The following is a 16929-nucleotide window of genomic DNA, read 5'->3' on the forward strand; positions in this document are numbered from 1 at the left end:
TTCTAATAGTAATGTAACTGGTTAATTTTGACATAGGTTACTTCAGTTTTCTCTAAAATTATCTCAAAATTATCTCAATACTTGGCTGAATGAATTTACATTACTCCATTTGGCTCCTGATTTTTCTTGCACAAGTACATTCTTTACCTACCTTCTTACTATCATTAATCCATCACAGTTATTTAACTAATGAAAACTGTCTAAAACCTTAGATGACATTTTTTAGGAAATGAAATGTTTAAACTTTTAGATATGAATGAAGTATACAGGGTTTTCTGGAAACAATACACAAGAGATCTGATACATTCAGTACAAACGTCATTATTTTTCAGGTATAAAATTAATGAGAACAGCCAGGCCTCAGTTCCTCAAGCATCAGGAGTCAATGCTGTATTATTCCTTGTGCATAGTGCTTCCTCTTCCAGGTAACTGTGACTTCCACCATGACAAGGGTTATCATTTGGAATTCTACTGTTAACGTTAACCAAGAATCCGTATTTAAACTGGAAATTGTTTTGTATTTAAATAAGTTCAAATGGTTAATTTGCTTTTCAATCCATAAACTTTTGTTATATTTATCAACCCACATTGATATCAGGCCTTTTCAGTGGTGCCCAGTGCCAGGACAAGGGGCGGTGGGCACAAACTGGAACTCAAGAAGTTCCATCTAAACATCAAGAAGTACTTCTGTATTGTGCAGGTGATGGAGCTCTGGCATAGGGTGGCCAGAGAGTTATGGAGTCTCTTTGACCTTTCTTGATTCAGGAACAGACATGAAACACTACAACCAACTTTTTTTTCCTTCCACACAATCTTATTTCTGAGCATTATTTTAACAAACCGAAAAATATTTTTTATAATTAGCTAAAAACTCTTTGCAAAGAAAAACACTGTGTAAAATGAAAGGGGAAAACTCACTGTCATGCAGTGAATTTTCCCTCTTTACTTTTGGAGGATAAATATCAGTGTTAATTTTGATTTACTATCGATTTCACTTGCTCGAAAGTCTTGATGGGAGAATTTGGATGTGCAATACTGTAAATCTTATCAAGTTATTTGCATAAATTTCTAAAGCACCAACAATTCTTAGTCTAATCAGTCCAATCATTTCTGGAAATATTTTATTGTGCATTATTACACTGAACCATGTTGATTTCCAGATAGCAAGCAGCATCTTCAAGACGGTTGGTGATCTTTTCAACCATCTTAGTCCAGTTATTCTTTTTTTCATACAGGAAAATTAGTTCTCTATCCTCTACTGCTGTTGTGAGTAGTGATATTGATAATGATATAAGTGATCTTCCAGAGTACGAGAACAGGTATTGGAACAAGAATAAGGTGGGCATAGCAGTTTCAGGTATTCAGTAGCATCAAAAACAGATTTCTTTTTAGGTTTTAAAATCTTGTAGATTACTAAAATCTCTTCATAAAGCCATGCACAGAAATTAGGATCAGGAACTATAGAAAAAAAAAAGATCTTTCAACTTGCATTGGGAATTAGGTAGAGAATTAACAACACATTCTATTAGTCAGCTAGATCTCTGCTACATGGAATATCTGACTACCTAAGTGTGTGTCAGATGCTTGTCACTAGCAATTCTGACTTTCAAAGAGGAGTATGAAGAGCTAGAATGGGAAGGTAAAACAGACAAATTACAAAGTACTTGAATAAAAAGAGGTTTGTATCTGTGATGCAACCACATTTACTTGGATGCAATTTCAAGGGCATTTTCAAATGACTGATAGGATGTTTTTAAATTTACCATCAAGTTGCCTGTATCTCAATCTGCACATTTTTGCATTATTGTAGTCCTTTTATGCCAGAAGAATATGACATATCTGCAGAGCAGTAAGTAGCAATTAGGTGAAGGGAAGAAAATCCTGCTCATTCAGTTTTTTTCCCAGTATTTTGTTTCAGCAAAGCACTGTATAGATTCCTAAGTAGACATAAGCCTAATTAAAATATACAATATTCTGTGCTATGTAGTTATTTGAATTAAAAAATGGACAACCATTTTCAGTTCTCAAAAAGATCCTCAGAAGCCCAAAATGTGAACTCTTGCATATTGATGGGATAAGGTTGAAAGGGCTTTCTTCTAAACCTCAAACACTCATAGACACAATTTATCTGACCTAGCAATTTTTGAAGCCAGTACTGATTGCTGTCAGTCTTGGGTCTCCTCAGAAGCCAATATAATGAGAAACAAATGCAGCAATTTTCACACTGAAGATATAGACATGAGTAAATACAGTGGCTATTCATTCATGTTTTCATCTTTACACAAGACAATAATGACGATAAGAATATTTGGAATTACATTCACTAAGAGATCTAGGGCACATTCATATGACTATAAATGATGAATTTTGTTTTTCCTAAAATATAAGTACCCTTCAATCAAATTTACCTTTAGCGTTCTCCTAGCCTATTCCAATTAATTCCATCTGTGATTTTTTCATTTCTAATTTTTATTTCCTTCGGATGAAATGCTATGGGATGAATAAAAATTGGGGAAAAATTGAATCCTCCATTTAAAAAATAAATTCCTGAAATAATTTCCACTAGAGAACTGTTCCATCCGAAGTTCCATTTTACAATTCTGTTACATTTTATTCCTTGCTTCTAGGACAATGCAAGAAGTAATGAAAATAATACTCAGATAACAGCAGGTATGAAGAACCACTGGTTTTCATTATCGTTTTTATTGATCCCTGACTTCTGCCTGGATTATCATAGTGACTGTGTCAGTTTTTCTGGTAAACTGATTTTAGAATAACAGAGCTACCATTGTTTTTGTGGATGATACACTTCTGTTTTGCTCATCCCTGCTCTGTAGTTATTTCCCAGAAGCTAGGTCAGGATGCAGGATCTGAAAGGCTCTATTGCTGTTTTTTTCTAAATAGATGTGATTTGATAACCTTGCAGAATTTGGGATTGTCAGTAATAGAAATTTGTCTCCCACATAAGCCATGAATTTTTGAAATGGTAAAGCAAGAGCCAACTTCAAAAAATTCAAGTAGAATTTTAATAGGAAAAGTCTTTCTTAGGTTGCTCCAAAAGTACTATGATACTTATTTCTGTGGAAATAATACTATATTCAAAGAGCATGATACTACTATTTGATAGAGGAAATTCTCTGACCAAACACTATTTTTCAACATATTCGCCACTATTAGTTTTTGTTAGTAATGATCAAGAGCCTGAGTGCTGCACTTAGGGAAAATCTCCATGGCTCACTGGAACATGGCTTGTCTTCATAATGCTGTCTCCACTGCTGAAACACATCACCCACCACCCCACTGTGCCACTGAATGTCAATGGGTGCCATTTTTTCCATGTGGAAGAATTAAATGACACGTTTTTGCTTCATACGCACATCCATGTCAGCCACCAATTTGTCAGACTGCATCTCTGCTGCCATCTGTCACGTGGCAATAACATGTAACGGAATACTGGTGGGAAGGTTCAACCTCTACTGCCATACCACCAACATCTGCCTCTGATGTCACGTACCACCATAATAAAATAGGAGTAACTATTTTTGGAGCAACCCTTCTTTATATCCTTAAACAACAGAAAAATAAAACAAAACAAACAAACAAACAAAAACAAAAAAAAAAAACAGGCAACCATGTGCTTAATAGTTAAAGCTGTGCAAAGGGAGTTAGTGCATTTGCAAGAAGTAGATCCTCTGGATTCTTCTGAGACCCTTTTTTATTATCCTCTGCTTGAAAGCAGATTTTCTCAATAACAACAAACATGGTCCCCTGAAATGTGTTTTTAGGCTAAATATATTCAGCAAAGGAAGCATACTCTGAAAACAGAATATTCCTAAGCCTTGTAGCTGCTCAATGAAATGAACACTCATGCTTTGTCTTGCTGCCAGTGAATGTCTAGCTTTGGGGAAGTCAAATCACAGCAGGAACTCAGAAAACAGTGTGACCACTACATTGAATTTATCTTTGAATTTGAGAAATGAGTATAAAGATCTATGATTTCAGTCAGTAAGTGTTATTTAGTTATTAAACTTTGTTTAATTGCTAAATTTATAGTCAATTCTGGAACCCTCATGCAGAGGCTTCAGAACTGCTTCTCAGATGTCCTGATAACCTCCTTCACTCTCACTAGCACATGCAGTTTCTGTAAAATCTATTGCTATGCTCTGAAAAAGGTCCTTGAAGTAATAATTCTGGCCAGCTAAGATGAGACCATTTAGATAGTTTTCATTTCTTGTCAGCTGTCTTCCATCTGTATCTGTAGCATTTTCATGATAATGCCATCTTTATGTTGAAGTTTATTTTCAAATTTAGTTTTTTCTTGTGTTATGTAATTTCTCATGTAGGAAGATACTCACCAGTGCTGGCTTCTGCTCATGAAAATGGCTACATCTACCTATGGAGTATTCAGGTACCTTTCTGAATGTATTTGGGATGGGATTCGACTGTTAAAATGTTAATTCTACTGATCTTTGGAAACCTGTTTTTCAAGTAGCACTTGCAGCAGTAGATATTTCATCGTTGTTTGTTTGTTTGTTTTCGTTAAGAGTTTCTTCCACAGACAAAAAAATAGTTCTGCTTTAATAAAGGTAGCAGAGAGTAACATTGGGTGGAAAATGAAGAAACATAATTTATAATGAGAACTGGCTGTAAAGTTATGTGAAAATGTAGGAAATGATTTTTCACCCACTTCATGTACCATCTAAGAAAGTATAAAACACAAAGCAGAGTATCCTGGGCTCTGATGAGGAGAAATACGGCCATAGCATTTCAGAAGCCAGTTAACACTAGTAGGGTTACAAATTAGGAGACAATAGTATCTGAGTATGTCTAATCTGTAGCTATAGTCATGTAAAGCCAATCTTGAAACAGAACACCAATGGTTTAGTTGACATATCATATCAAATCCATAAGACTATCCCAGAAAGCATGTTATTCTAAACAAGAAATGAAAAGTAAATACAGATAGAAGGAGGAGCCTAACAGGAAGCCCTAGGTTCTTGTAAAACAGCAAATGCAAATTCTAGGGAGAATTCTTCAGAAAGATGGTGAAGTAGCTTTTGATGATGTTTTATAAACAAACAAAACAGAATAGAATGGTAAATGTTGACAAAGTAGATACAGACTTGGTGTGCTTAGATTCCTATAGGAGTTCACAAGTTCAAATGATGGTGATGTCATCACTGACATGATCATTATCATCATCACACTGTCAAGATTCTCCTTATCTGCATAACTTTCCCTCACCTCCCAGACCTGAAGGGATAGTAGGGGAGGAAGACTACTGGTACTTGCTTGAAAACAAAACAGGTTGGTGATGGAAACATCATGTGTCAATTTTCAGCAAGAAATAACAGGCCAGTAGAAAATGAAATGCATAGTGATATTTCAAATGAAAGGTAAGTGTTGAAGTAGGGATAGGTGTAATTGAGTTGTGAAATGGAATTGCCTCGAGAGTAGAGCCTGTTGTGCTTTTGATGTAGAAGAGATGACAATCCAGAAGAATACATCTCCACTATATTGGTTGTTCATTAGATTAGGAAATACTTTTTCAGCAGCTTTCCAAATGGGTATAAGCTTGGCAGTGCTGAACAGATCAAATGAATAGCACTCAACTTCTCGTGCATTTATTATATATTTTTTTTCATGTAGATGTTATAAAGAGAAATATGATTTAATTATTCTATTTTAGGGGAACTTACTGAAAGAAATTTTGCCATTTTCAAAATATCATCCAGTTGCTCTGACAGCAATGTGTACAGACGTCTCTACTAAAATGCTTCTGGCAGGCAGCAAGGGTAAGTGAATGTACTAGTCATTCTGCTCAGGACAGTTTGTAGAACTCATAAGATCATGCTGTTTATGTGCCAGAAATGTGAAAATGAAGGTGCAAATGCTGCTGGACTTTCTCCATCAAAGCTATAATTAAACAATTGAAAAGGGTATTTCCTGGTATGAAAGGCTGGTAGATTAAAGCTTTGAATTAGTAGCATTATCAATAGTCTTTCAAAAAGACATTAAAATTGTATTTATTTACAGAATCTGTATACAACTTCCATCTGAATTACTGCATTAATACCAAAGGCTACTAGGAACAAAGAACAAACAAAAATATCACACCTGCAGTAACATAACTAAATAAAACCTGATCCTTTGGCTGTACCAAGAGCTGTGATTCAGACAGTGATACTCTGATATGGTATGCACAGTAATGGCCTCATTGATACACAGCTGTGTAAGGAAAGAAAGCACTTGTGGTCTGTGCTAGCAGCTCACTGTTAGACTTAATTTCAAACCAAATCCGGCTTTTATCTGGGAGAAAGTCTGAGAGTTTATCTGCTGTCTGACTCTCCCCCAAACCTCTCCGTTCACCTTGGAAATGTTCTGCATCTGTCATATGAGATCTGTGTCCTGTCATGTGCCACTTTTCTTCTGAAGTATCTATTAGAACTGTTTCCTACTGGTTTCCCACTATTATGCTATCAACATTGGGAAAGATTGAGGTGTTTGGGTTTTTTCTCTTTTTTCTCTTTTTTTTTCTTTTTTTCTTTCTTTCTTTCTTTCTTTTTTTTTTTTTTTTTTTTTTTTTTGGTTTGTTTGTTTGTGTGGTTTTTGTTCTTTCTTATTTCATCTGGCTCAAAACTGAACAAGAAATTGAAGTGCTGAAAATGAAGAGGAGTTTCCACTCTTCACTGATTCAAATCAATAAGGTAGCGTGCACTGAACAAGATTTTAATTAACTGTGGAAAAGCATCCACCCTATTACCTCTTCATCTGACACTCTCCCTTTGTCCTTTTGTTTTTGCGCCACTGAGCGTATATGCTTCTCATGCCTTCTGCATTCTTCTCTTTTATCTGCAGTGCTAATGTCTTGTTCCCTTTACTGACTTTCCTTTTTCCTTGCTCGATAATGCTCAGTCCTAAAAGTCAGATATGTCCAATATGAAGGCTGGAATAACACGAGATTCCTCTGTCTAGTAGTAGAAATTATGTATGTAAGAGGCAACAACAGGTCTTGAGAAAAATGGTTCTTTGATTCTAGTTCTACTTAATGCACTAGATGGTCATATAACATTAAGCCTTCATTATATATGCAATTAATCACAAACTTTGTCCATTTTACCAGGACTGAAAAATAGTTTTTCATCCTCAGAAGCTCATATATATCTTGTGTAATAGATAACAGTCTGGAAAAGATTACTCTTGTTACTAACTCTTGTCACTCAAGGAAAGAACTCTGCATTCTTTCAGTTTCAAATCTATTTAAAGAAACATTATTCAAAATGATATGTGTATTTATTTGCATACTACTAAATGTGTATTATTTTCTACTCTGTGTGCTTTGACAATGAGATAGTGATTTTCCCACTAAAATAATTTCCACTGACCTGTGATTTTGTTGTCAAGCTGCCTGGTGTTTACCAAGAACATATGTTAGCAACAAGAAACTGTGTAGCAGTAATGAAATTTATTGACGTTCTGCTTTTTCCTTTTTTAAATAGAAGGACACGTTATGTGCTGGAGCATTGTCTCATTCTTAGAAGATCCAGAAAGCAGTAAAAATGTAAGGGAAAATCTGACATTTTCTTAAACTGAGTAGTATAAGAACAATAGCAAAAATAAATATGTATGCAGACCTCTAAGGGGTCTAAAATTGTTTCCTGAACATAAAAGTCATAAATGAACAAGCAAACAAACAAAAAAAGCCATAAGTAAAATGCTGATAGCAGCATCCTATTAAAAGAGATTACATTAGAATGAATTTATCCCTGTCTTCTAAGCACAATTTCTACCACATACCATTTGCAGCCTCTTTGGTGAAGGGAACAGGAAGTCCTCACTTAATTGTCAGAAAGCCTTGCTGGTAAAAACTGCTAAGCCAGTAACCACGGTGATGTACAGAACTGCCTAAAATGTGGTTTTGTTGCTTTTCCCCCTCAGCAAATAAAGGAGGAGCTCTGTTGGATGGCACACTCTGCTGAAATCATTGGCTTATTTCACGAAGAGCAAAAAAATGTGGTAGTAACAGCATCTGTTGATGGTTCAGTCAGGTACACAGTTCCTAATACTTATTACTTCTATGGCCAGTTAGTTGAACTGCCTCCTAAAATCCCCTTCTTGATGGACTCACATGTAGACTGGGACTTAAATAAAGTACAACATTGGATACATTTTCAGTTCTGCACCTGCAAGAGCTAAGTTTCTAATATAAACACTTCTACTTTTCTCAGTAAGCCAGACCTTTTACAAGAGTGTCATTTTCTTTCCTAGACTGCATAGGAAACAATTCCATATTTTTAGAAATGACCTCCTGTTCTAATTCCATTTTGGCTTTTAGCACTTGCTAAGTTAACACAGAGTGTAGCAAATTAAACCATTGTAATCTCAAGCCGCTTTATAGAAAACTGTGTGATTCCTTCTTGGCTAAGAAGTACATTTGAAGGGGTGCCTTTTTTGTTTCTGTTGTTTTGGTTTTTTTTAAGGAGTCAGTGAGGAAGTTTTGTATGGACCTTGCTGTGGTGACAGCACCTTACTGCTGGAGCAGTTCAGGATATTGGTGCCTTTGTTCCTCAGTTTAATTATAATGATGAACTATTTATTTGTTTTTTGACATTTACAACATCCTCAGAATTTTTGCTCTCAAGTTACTTACATGGTAAACAGAGAACTTCACTCTCGTTGATATTTTTTTAGCTAACATACTGCACTCTAGAGCAGTGCTGCAGAACCTGATAATGTATTTTCACTCTTGCTCCACTTCTAAAAGCATTAATTTTCCTTTCTGTCCTTTGGAACTACTTTTACTATATCTGTAGACTCTGGCATGCCATGAATGGATGCTATCTTGGTTACTTTGGACAGCCCAGGAAATTTGAATTATCGGATATCAGTCGATTGATTTTGCCCTGTGATGTTAAAGATGTTCCAGTGATAATTAAAGAGGAAAGTGAGCATATGGAACAGAAGAGCATGACAGACAGAGACAAGTAAGATCTCAAATATTTACGTAGATGCGTGAGTGGGGGAATAATTCTGAAATATTATACTTTCAGAGCACCTTTTTTTTGAAGATCATAGAAGTAAAAATGTTTCCCGTGAGGAACTAGTATTATCCTCTAAAAAAAAAAAAGGTTTTACAAACCATGGATAAATCTCACTATTGTTATAAGTAGGTGACTGTCGTGATTAGGTGATCAGCAAGGTTTGAATTGTATAATAGTAACAACTAGATAATCGCCTCTGACTTTAGCCCAATTACAGTTTGCTTGTTATCTACACTGATCAGGTTAGTAGCCTATTTTTTTCTTTTTTCAGTTCCGCAAGCTGTTGTACTTCTGGGATACCCAAAACTTCATTAGAAAAGCTTACTGTGAACATTTTCAAACTAGAAACAATATTTCCATTTAAAAGATGGTTTAATTAAGTTTGCTGGGATATTGTAGATGCATTCACATACCTCCAATCCTAACGTTCTGACACTGACATGAATTTCGTATACTCAGTGGCAGTGTTGGGCCTCTTTCCCTCTAGGCTCTCAAGGGATGTGGTAGCTACAAGTCAAGCTGGAGAACGTTGGTCCTCTAGCTAAGGCTGTAATAAGTCCCAGATCTCCCTGTTTCATTAGCCAGTGTTTTGGGGAAATGCAGAAGCAAAATGCATATGGCTGTTACTGACAAACTGAAAAGTTACTGTATGGCTTAAAGAAGTCAAACGGGCTTTAATTAAAAGGTTTCATGTATTCTGTGCATTTTTAGGCTGACTTTTAATCAAGGAATTCTGAGAAAATGGGAAAGTACTAAGATCCTTTACTGTTAGCCCATTTAGACTGGTCTCTTGCTAACTTGTTACACAGAATTCTTACTAATGTGAGCAGTCCTGCTGAAGTCATAACAGTAACTCATCAGTAAAGAGAAGTTCTTGATTGTGTTTGAAGGACTAATCCCTACAGTCTTTTCGAAGAGGCAGCAAATAGTCAGAAAACTCTGGAAATGCTAACAGCTCATCCTGGGGGCCCCAGGCTTGGACACACTACTCTAGATGGGAAATCACAAGGGCAGAGTAGAAGGGAACAATCACCTCCCTCTCCTTGCTGGCCATCCCTCTTTTCTTTTGATGCATCCAGGATACAGTTGACATTCTGGACTGCAAGAGCACAATGCTGGCTCATCTCCAGCTTCATTTCTATCCAGACCCCCAAGCAGGGCTGCTGTCAATGAGTTTGTCTCCCAGTCTGTACTTGTACCTGGGATTTCAACTGAAAGTCACAATTTTTCAAGTATGACAGAGAATGGCTTGGCAACCACATCAGCCAGTTTCTTCAGAACCCTAGGATGCATGTCATCTGGTCCCACAGACTTGTACATGTACAGCCTCGTAAGGCAGACCAGAGGGAAGCTTCTCTGATATTACAGAAGCATAGAAGAATTGTAGTCAGAAGTGGGAAAAAAAAACATTACCAGACAGTGAATTAGCACTGAGTTGCAGTAAAGACTGTTTTGTGTATTAACTTATCCAACTTCCCAAAGATGACAAGCCAGTATCTGGATTGAAGAAGTGTTGGTGAAACACTTCGGGACACATTTGAAGCTCCCAATGTAAATTATATTTTGAAGATATATGTATCTGTAATTTGTAATAGTAATTTATACTTCAAAATGATTCTATTTTGGTGCCAACTACAGTGTTGAATTTCAATTTGCTGTTTAGATATGAGCTTCTGATTTTTGGTCCTTTTCTGTTTTATGTGCACAGGTGGAAATCCCTACCCAGATCACCTTCAGTTTTAAAAAAGGATAAACATGTGGACAAAATTCAGAACTTGAAGTTTTTCAAAGCTCTGGCTTCTCGGAAGGTATTTGATGCAATTACTGATTTGTTTCAGTTCTGTGCAACATAGTAGGAACTGCAACTGCATTTAGAGAACAGTCATAAATAACCCCATATAATCTCATTCAGTAAAGAAGCTAGAACAAAAATGCATTAACAGGGAGATCCATGAATTCTGTGTTTTTCACTCTCTTTGTTTTACACTTCTAAATTCCAGTGTAGAACAAAGAGCATATTGATTCACTTGTTTGGCTTGATGGCATAAAGAAACCTACAATCAACAACAACAAAAAACCTCAAACCCAAAATACTCACATGGTTCCACAGAAGTCCATGTAGTATCCAAGGTTTACTAGAAGGATGTGAGCAAATATTAGAGCAATGGTGAGCACCTACTTTATATATAGTAGTTCTTTCTACTGCTCTAACCGAATAATGGTGCAACTCCTCCATCTTTACATGCCATAGCTTTAAAAGTCATGGGAACAAATGAAACTTCTCCTTTTGGAACTGGACTAGAAAAAGATGCAAACTCTATGAGCACTTGTCAAAAAAAGAAAACCTGCCATTAACACCTTTCTGACTATTCTTGCCCCATATTTAGTGAGGACTATGAATTCTTTACATCCTTTCCTAAAATGTATGGTACATTGGGTCTCCTATGTACCACAGTTCATTCATTATCCTAATACTAATATGGCCAGCTAAGATCTAAACAGCAGTCAGTGGAAGTTATTACTCCTTGTAACCAGTTCTCTCTGGGTAGCTTGGGTGAAATGACAAGGAGAATGAAACACACTTCTCTAGTGTTTCTTGCCCCATCTTGCCCAAACAGTTCTTTCCTTTTCCTTGCCCTCTGATACCAAGGATCAGCACTCATCTCCTCTGAATGTTCAGCTAGTTGGAGATAGCAGATTATTTGTTGCCAAGCATAAAAACTTTGAGGCATTCTCTTGAGGTATTCATTTCACCCCAAGGCAGCAACAAGATGACGAGCTCCCTTATGTAACAGTTATACCAGTCATGGATGCTACACAGTCTCTAAAGTGACCTCTGTATAAATCAAGAAAACTGCTTTTATACAGAAAGAGCACACAGTACAAAGTAACAGCAGTTGAACACCAATCCCCTGCTGCTCAGTAGCTGTAGACACAGCAGAGTATAATAAAAGAGAAGTGTAAGTGGGAAAAAATATGTTGATGCTGTGAACAAAACATGAAGTTGATGGTATCAGTCAGTGTCTGAGTATACCGTGGGACAAGCCAGTAGCGGTGAGTGCCACCTTGGCTTTTACATAGTCATTTGAGAAGAAGACTCACAGTGGAAAATACCTGCCTGTTCAGGCATGTTGGCGCTGGAGCTTTTGCTAAGAAAATGGTTTGATTTCTTTTCATTAGCTGTAACGAAAAATAAACTGAGTTCAGTTTGCACTTCAGACTAGAAGTTTGCTATTCAGTGGCTGTGCAAATACCAAGAGTGTACGATTAACTCATTGTAATCCAGATGTCCAATCATCCTGAAAAAGTGTAATGCCTAGTAATTAACATACATAAGTGATATCTGGAATGAATTCCTTGAGGAACGTTTTTCATTGCTGAAGATGTGATATTTCAAACTGTTATTACTGCACCACACTCGGTTGTGTGAAATAATGTTTGTAGAAGGTCTCTGTGTGTTATACCATTTCAAACTAAGCTCACTTTCAGATGGGGTAGAATTGCATTATTTGCACTATTTCAGTGTTTAGGTACATTCTTTTTCCATGTTAGAGGACCACGAGATGTTCTCCTAGGGTGAAATCACTACTATGTTATGTAAGAACAGTTAGATTTCCTGCCCTGTCTGTCTGTATAATACGTAGGTATGTCTAAGGATCCATGTGAATGTGAATGTGGATGAACTATCAAGGTAGTTGAGGTATTTTCACTAATTTGAAGCTTCCTACAGTTTACAACATCAATGCCTTTTTGTTCACTAACATCTTTCCAAACTGGCTGCTGAAGTGTTTGTGATTTGCATAGCTCGGAAGAGTGAGTCAGACTGACAGTCTGTAGATGAAACTATCATGTGGGAAGGAGTTCCTACCCCATTAGCCTTCATCTAGCTTTCCACTGTCCTCTAATAGCATGCATCCACCAAAACAGACAAGTAACATGAAAATGATTCCTGTATTGAACTTAACAAAACATTGATAGGTGATATAGCTAAGTATTTTAAACAGATTTAATTTAGGTGATTTAAAATAATAATAATAGTAATTGCTATTAACTGCATTGAATTAACTTGGGAAGCTGGACTCTTGCCTGCTATCTCTTTTTTATAGCAGAAGAAAAATCCCCTTCTGATCTAAAAATGTTCAAAACCTGTGCATAAACTACAATCTCTCCACATAGTAATGATATTAACTTCTGCAGATAACATGAATGCTACCCATGCTATTCAATAAAAGTAATAGGATGTAATAGGATTTCTTCATTACCTTTTGTTTTGAACTAGTATCAAACTCACATTGGTTTCCATTGATCAGCTCCCTAGACAACCTTTGGAGAGCATTGTGTCAGGAACCAGAGTGACTGGTGCAGTATATGGGCATCTCCCTTTATATAAGGTAAGCACAAATGCTTCGCACACCGTGGTGTTCAAGCAGCAGAAGTCCTCAGCACTTGTAATTAACATCATGTGCTCGCTCTGTTGTTAAGTGTTTCTCAATTTAATTTTCTGACACGCTCTGACTTACTACCAACCCAACTCTGTTCTCTGTTTGGTGGAAGCTTAAGAAGCCAGCTGAAGAGAGCATCCTTCAAAGTGAGTAGTCCAACCACTTATTTCTCCCGTTCACCCTCAAGTCGTTAAGTTATTGTTTCAGAGTCTTTTCTTTTAGCCAGACTATTGATTCTACACAATCTGTAAGTTAACTGTAAGTTAATACAATGTTGTAGGTACTGTTGATTAGATTTATTATGAGCTAATGAGGCTTCCTAGGTTGCTCCTTATTTGGAGTGAGACCAGAACTTCCACAGCATCATCACCACCAGTAGAGGGTGGAAAGAATCACCCCTTGAAGTAGTGCTGATTTCTCTCTGTAGAGAATGCCTAGTGAACCAGCTTGGACAAGACTGCAGATATTTAGGTGGTTCATTAGGTGGAATGAATAGAGCATTCAAATATATATGACTTATGGTTTTAAAAAGCAGAATTACAGATGGAGTATCTCATCCGTACTAACCTAATGAATGCAGGAGCTTATACGTATTGTTCAAATGGATGGCACATATGCTGTTTTTCTGACCATTAATGTGCCTTGGAACTCTATGTTTTATTTTCTTCCCTGACAAGTTAGGAGCAACTACATTGAAGCCAATGGCACCACAACAGATTTACATAAAACATCATCAAATTTTTTTGTGAGCTGAATGCACAACAATTTTTTGTCTGTGCTGTTACAAAACACTAGAAAGTGGTCTGATTGTAGGTATATTTATTATCTCTTGAAAAACTGCAGTTTATTTCTACAGATCCTCAGTGGAAAAAACCTGAAGTGTCCACTCTACCTGAACTGACAGTGGAGACAGAGCTCAATGAAGAACAGAATCAAGACGAGTAAATATTATGTTCATATTAAGGCAAGTAGTTTATCAGGTTCCTTGAATGTATAGAAATAAAATCTCTACATCCGTCCCAGTTCTTCAAGCAGTGAAAAAATTCTAACATGATTATAACAAGACACTTACAGAAAAGCCCATCTTGTTCCACTTCTTGATAGTTAAGAATGAAAAGCACCTTACTGTGATTGGCTGCTTTTAAAGATTCAGGGCCATAAATCTGCAAAAAATACTTCTATTGCTGGCATGCAGATGTCTCTGAAGAGTAAGAAATGCACTAATTCTGCCTAGGATTAAGCTAGTTTTTTTCATAGCATTCCACCTGCTGCTGTGTTTTGATTTGTGATTTAAAAAACACAGTAACAGAACAATGTTGTGGCGATTGCTACGAGTTGTCATCAAGGTGTTTTTTTCCCCCACTCCCAATTATTATTAACAGGATATTAATTATTAATAATTAATTAATAATTAATAATTATCAACAGGATGAGAGAGAACACATCTGGTATGGCTGACATGAACTGACCAGAGATATCCCACACCATATAATGTCCTGCTCAGCAATAAAAGACTGGAAAAAGGAGGAAAAAGGTGAGGTGATTAAGGCGTTTGTCATCTTAAGTAACTACTAAGTGTGCTGTGGTTGTGCTTCCCAGCTAGTGGCTAAACATCTGCCTTGAAGTACTGAATGAATTCATTCTTTTGTTTTTCATATCAGAAGAAAAGCAGAGACACCCGATTTTATTGAATAGGCAATCTACTAAAGCACCGGACTATACAGAATTAACTAGAAGAACAGACACATTGTATCCTAGAGAACAAAGGATGCTACAGGAAAGAAATTAAAAACAGAGAAGTTCATGAGGCTATTTTTCCCCTAGCATCCACAGTTATATTTCAGGTTTAAGTGTTTTAGGTATATCAGTTGTTTTGTTGTTTCAGATCATTACTACATTATGGAAAGGTATCTTAATTAAGACAACATCAGCATGGCAGAAATTTATGCTTGAACTGGCTGCAGTAGTTAGTTTGCCAGAATTTCATTACAGCCTTTGCTAGTGCTTTACAGAATTTGGGAAGTTCTTTAGGTGCCCTCACCCACTGTGGTAGTTCAATCTGAATAGCATCAACAACACCAGAACGTCGGGAACCAAAAGTCTTTGTTATATATCCACCACTATAATAGTTCCCATTATTTGGGCTAGGATTGGATGGAGAAGGCACACAAACATAACTGTTATTTTGGTCTTCAATATATTTACCCAAACTTCTGTTCCCTGCAAGCAAAGTCTTAAAAGACACACCTGCTAGCTGACTGGCCAGATGTCGAATGGAGGAGTTTGATGCAGAAAGGACACCTGAGTTAAGAGAAGTTTTTGAAAGCATATAACCTAATTCTATCCACTGTTCAGGATGTGCTTGTCCATGAATATCCAGAATCAGGCCCCCTGTCATCTGTGATTTTGCAGTGGTCAAAAACCCCATGTAATCCTCCCAGGCCTGTTCTGCTAGGGGAACTCCAAAGGTGGCCTCTTCCTTTCCCCTGTTGGCATCCATCTTGAACCTCTGTAAGTGGTTTAAAACAATATGTGGAAAGAAACCATCAGTAATTTTGTTGATTTCTTCAGCAAGAGCCTGAGCCACTTCTATTGTGTATCTGTCTTGTTTGGTAGATACTTTACACTTGTCATAATTTTGAATGCTTCCAGGAGGACACTCATGAGAGAAAATACAGGAAGATGTCTCTGCATCCCAGCATCCAGCCTTTCGGTCAGGGATGTCTTCAGGTTCCATTGACCCACCATGTGGGACTGAGAGGATCAGGTTCATGTTGCCCACTTGATACTCAGTGAAATGGTTATGGCCAAATATAACTTCTCTGCTGCTAGTGGGTTTCAGAAGCAAATATAGAATGGAGAGGAGGAACAGATACATAGTTGTCATTTCCTGCTGGAAGACTCAGCAAAAAAAGAGTATGGCAGTACCTGCATAAAAGTAAAAGACAGACTTCAGATTACTTACAAATGGAAATAGATGAGTGTAGAACAGCTGCTACTAGAAAAATCAGTTACGAATTAACCTCTTCTGATTTAACTCCAAGTAGTACAAAGAATGAAAGTACTTTCAAGAGACACAAAAAAGGAACGGGGGACTTTGTGTGGATAGATGTAATTGATACAGAATAACAGGGCGAGGGAAATGGCAGGTTATGGGGAATAAAGGAGGCCCAAAGAAAGAACGAAGATTACTTGATCATATTACGTGACACCAAAGAATCACTAGCATAAATATTTTAAATAAACATTTTCCTAACTAAGTGTTTCTTTTTCTCAACCCGGAAACATCAAGAAAATTCTAAGAGAATTTGAAGGAACGTCTGTATCTCATTGACTTGAGTGAAGTATCTTTCCATTATCCACGTGCTTTCAAAACTAGAGGTTATGTCAGCTCAGACCATCTCTATGTTTGTCTAAAGTAGATAGGCTGATAAAAATTGAGTGCT

The 16929-nt window shown here is 36.8% G+C and overlaps 1 protein-coding gene across 1 annotated transcript in view; it reads left to right on the forward strand.

The window, feature by feature from the left end:
• WDR64 (WD repeat domain 64) overlaps positions 1 to 14428 on the forward strand; it is a 55412-nt gene extending 40984 nt beyond the window's left edge. The window contains exons 17-28 of the mRNA XM_072332207.1: positions 333 to 425; positions 1236 to 1338; positions 2628 to 2670; positions 4344 to 4408; positions 5690 to 5795; positions 7500 to 7561; positions 7939 to 8048; positions 8814 to 8984; positions 10750 to 10849; positions 13352 to 13432; positions 13596 to 13629; positions 14340 to 14428. Coding sequence (XP_072188308.1) covers positions 333 to 425; positions 1236 to 1338; positions 2628 to 2670; positions 4344 to 4408; positions 5690 to 5795; positions 7500 to 7561; positions 7939 to 8048; positions 8814 to 8984; positions 10750 to 10849; positions 13352 to 13432; positions 13596 to 13629; positions 14340 to 14428 — 1057 coding nt within the window. The remainder of the gene's footprint in view (positions 1 to 332; positions 426 to 1235; positions 1339 to 2627; positions 2671 to 4343; positions 4409 to 5689; positions 5796 to 7499; positions 7562 to 7938; positions 8049 to 8813; positions 8985 to 10749; positions 10850 to 13351; positions 13433 to 13595; positions 13630 to 14339) is intronic.
• Positions 14429 to 16929: the final 2501 nt, after the last annotated feature.

Source organism: Excalfactoria chinensis, chromosome 3 (assembly GCF_039878825.1).
Source record: "Excalfactoria chinensis isolate bCotChi1 chromosome 3, bCotChi1.hap2, whole genome shotgun sequence".
Lineage (NCBI taxonomy): Eukaryota > Metazoa > Chordata > Aves > Galliformes > Phasianidae > Excalfactoria > Excalfactoria chinensis.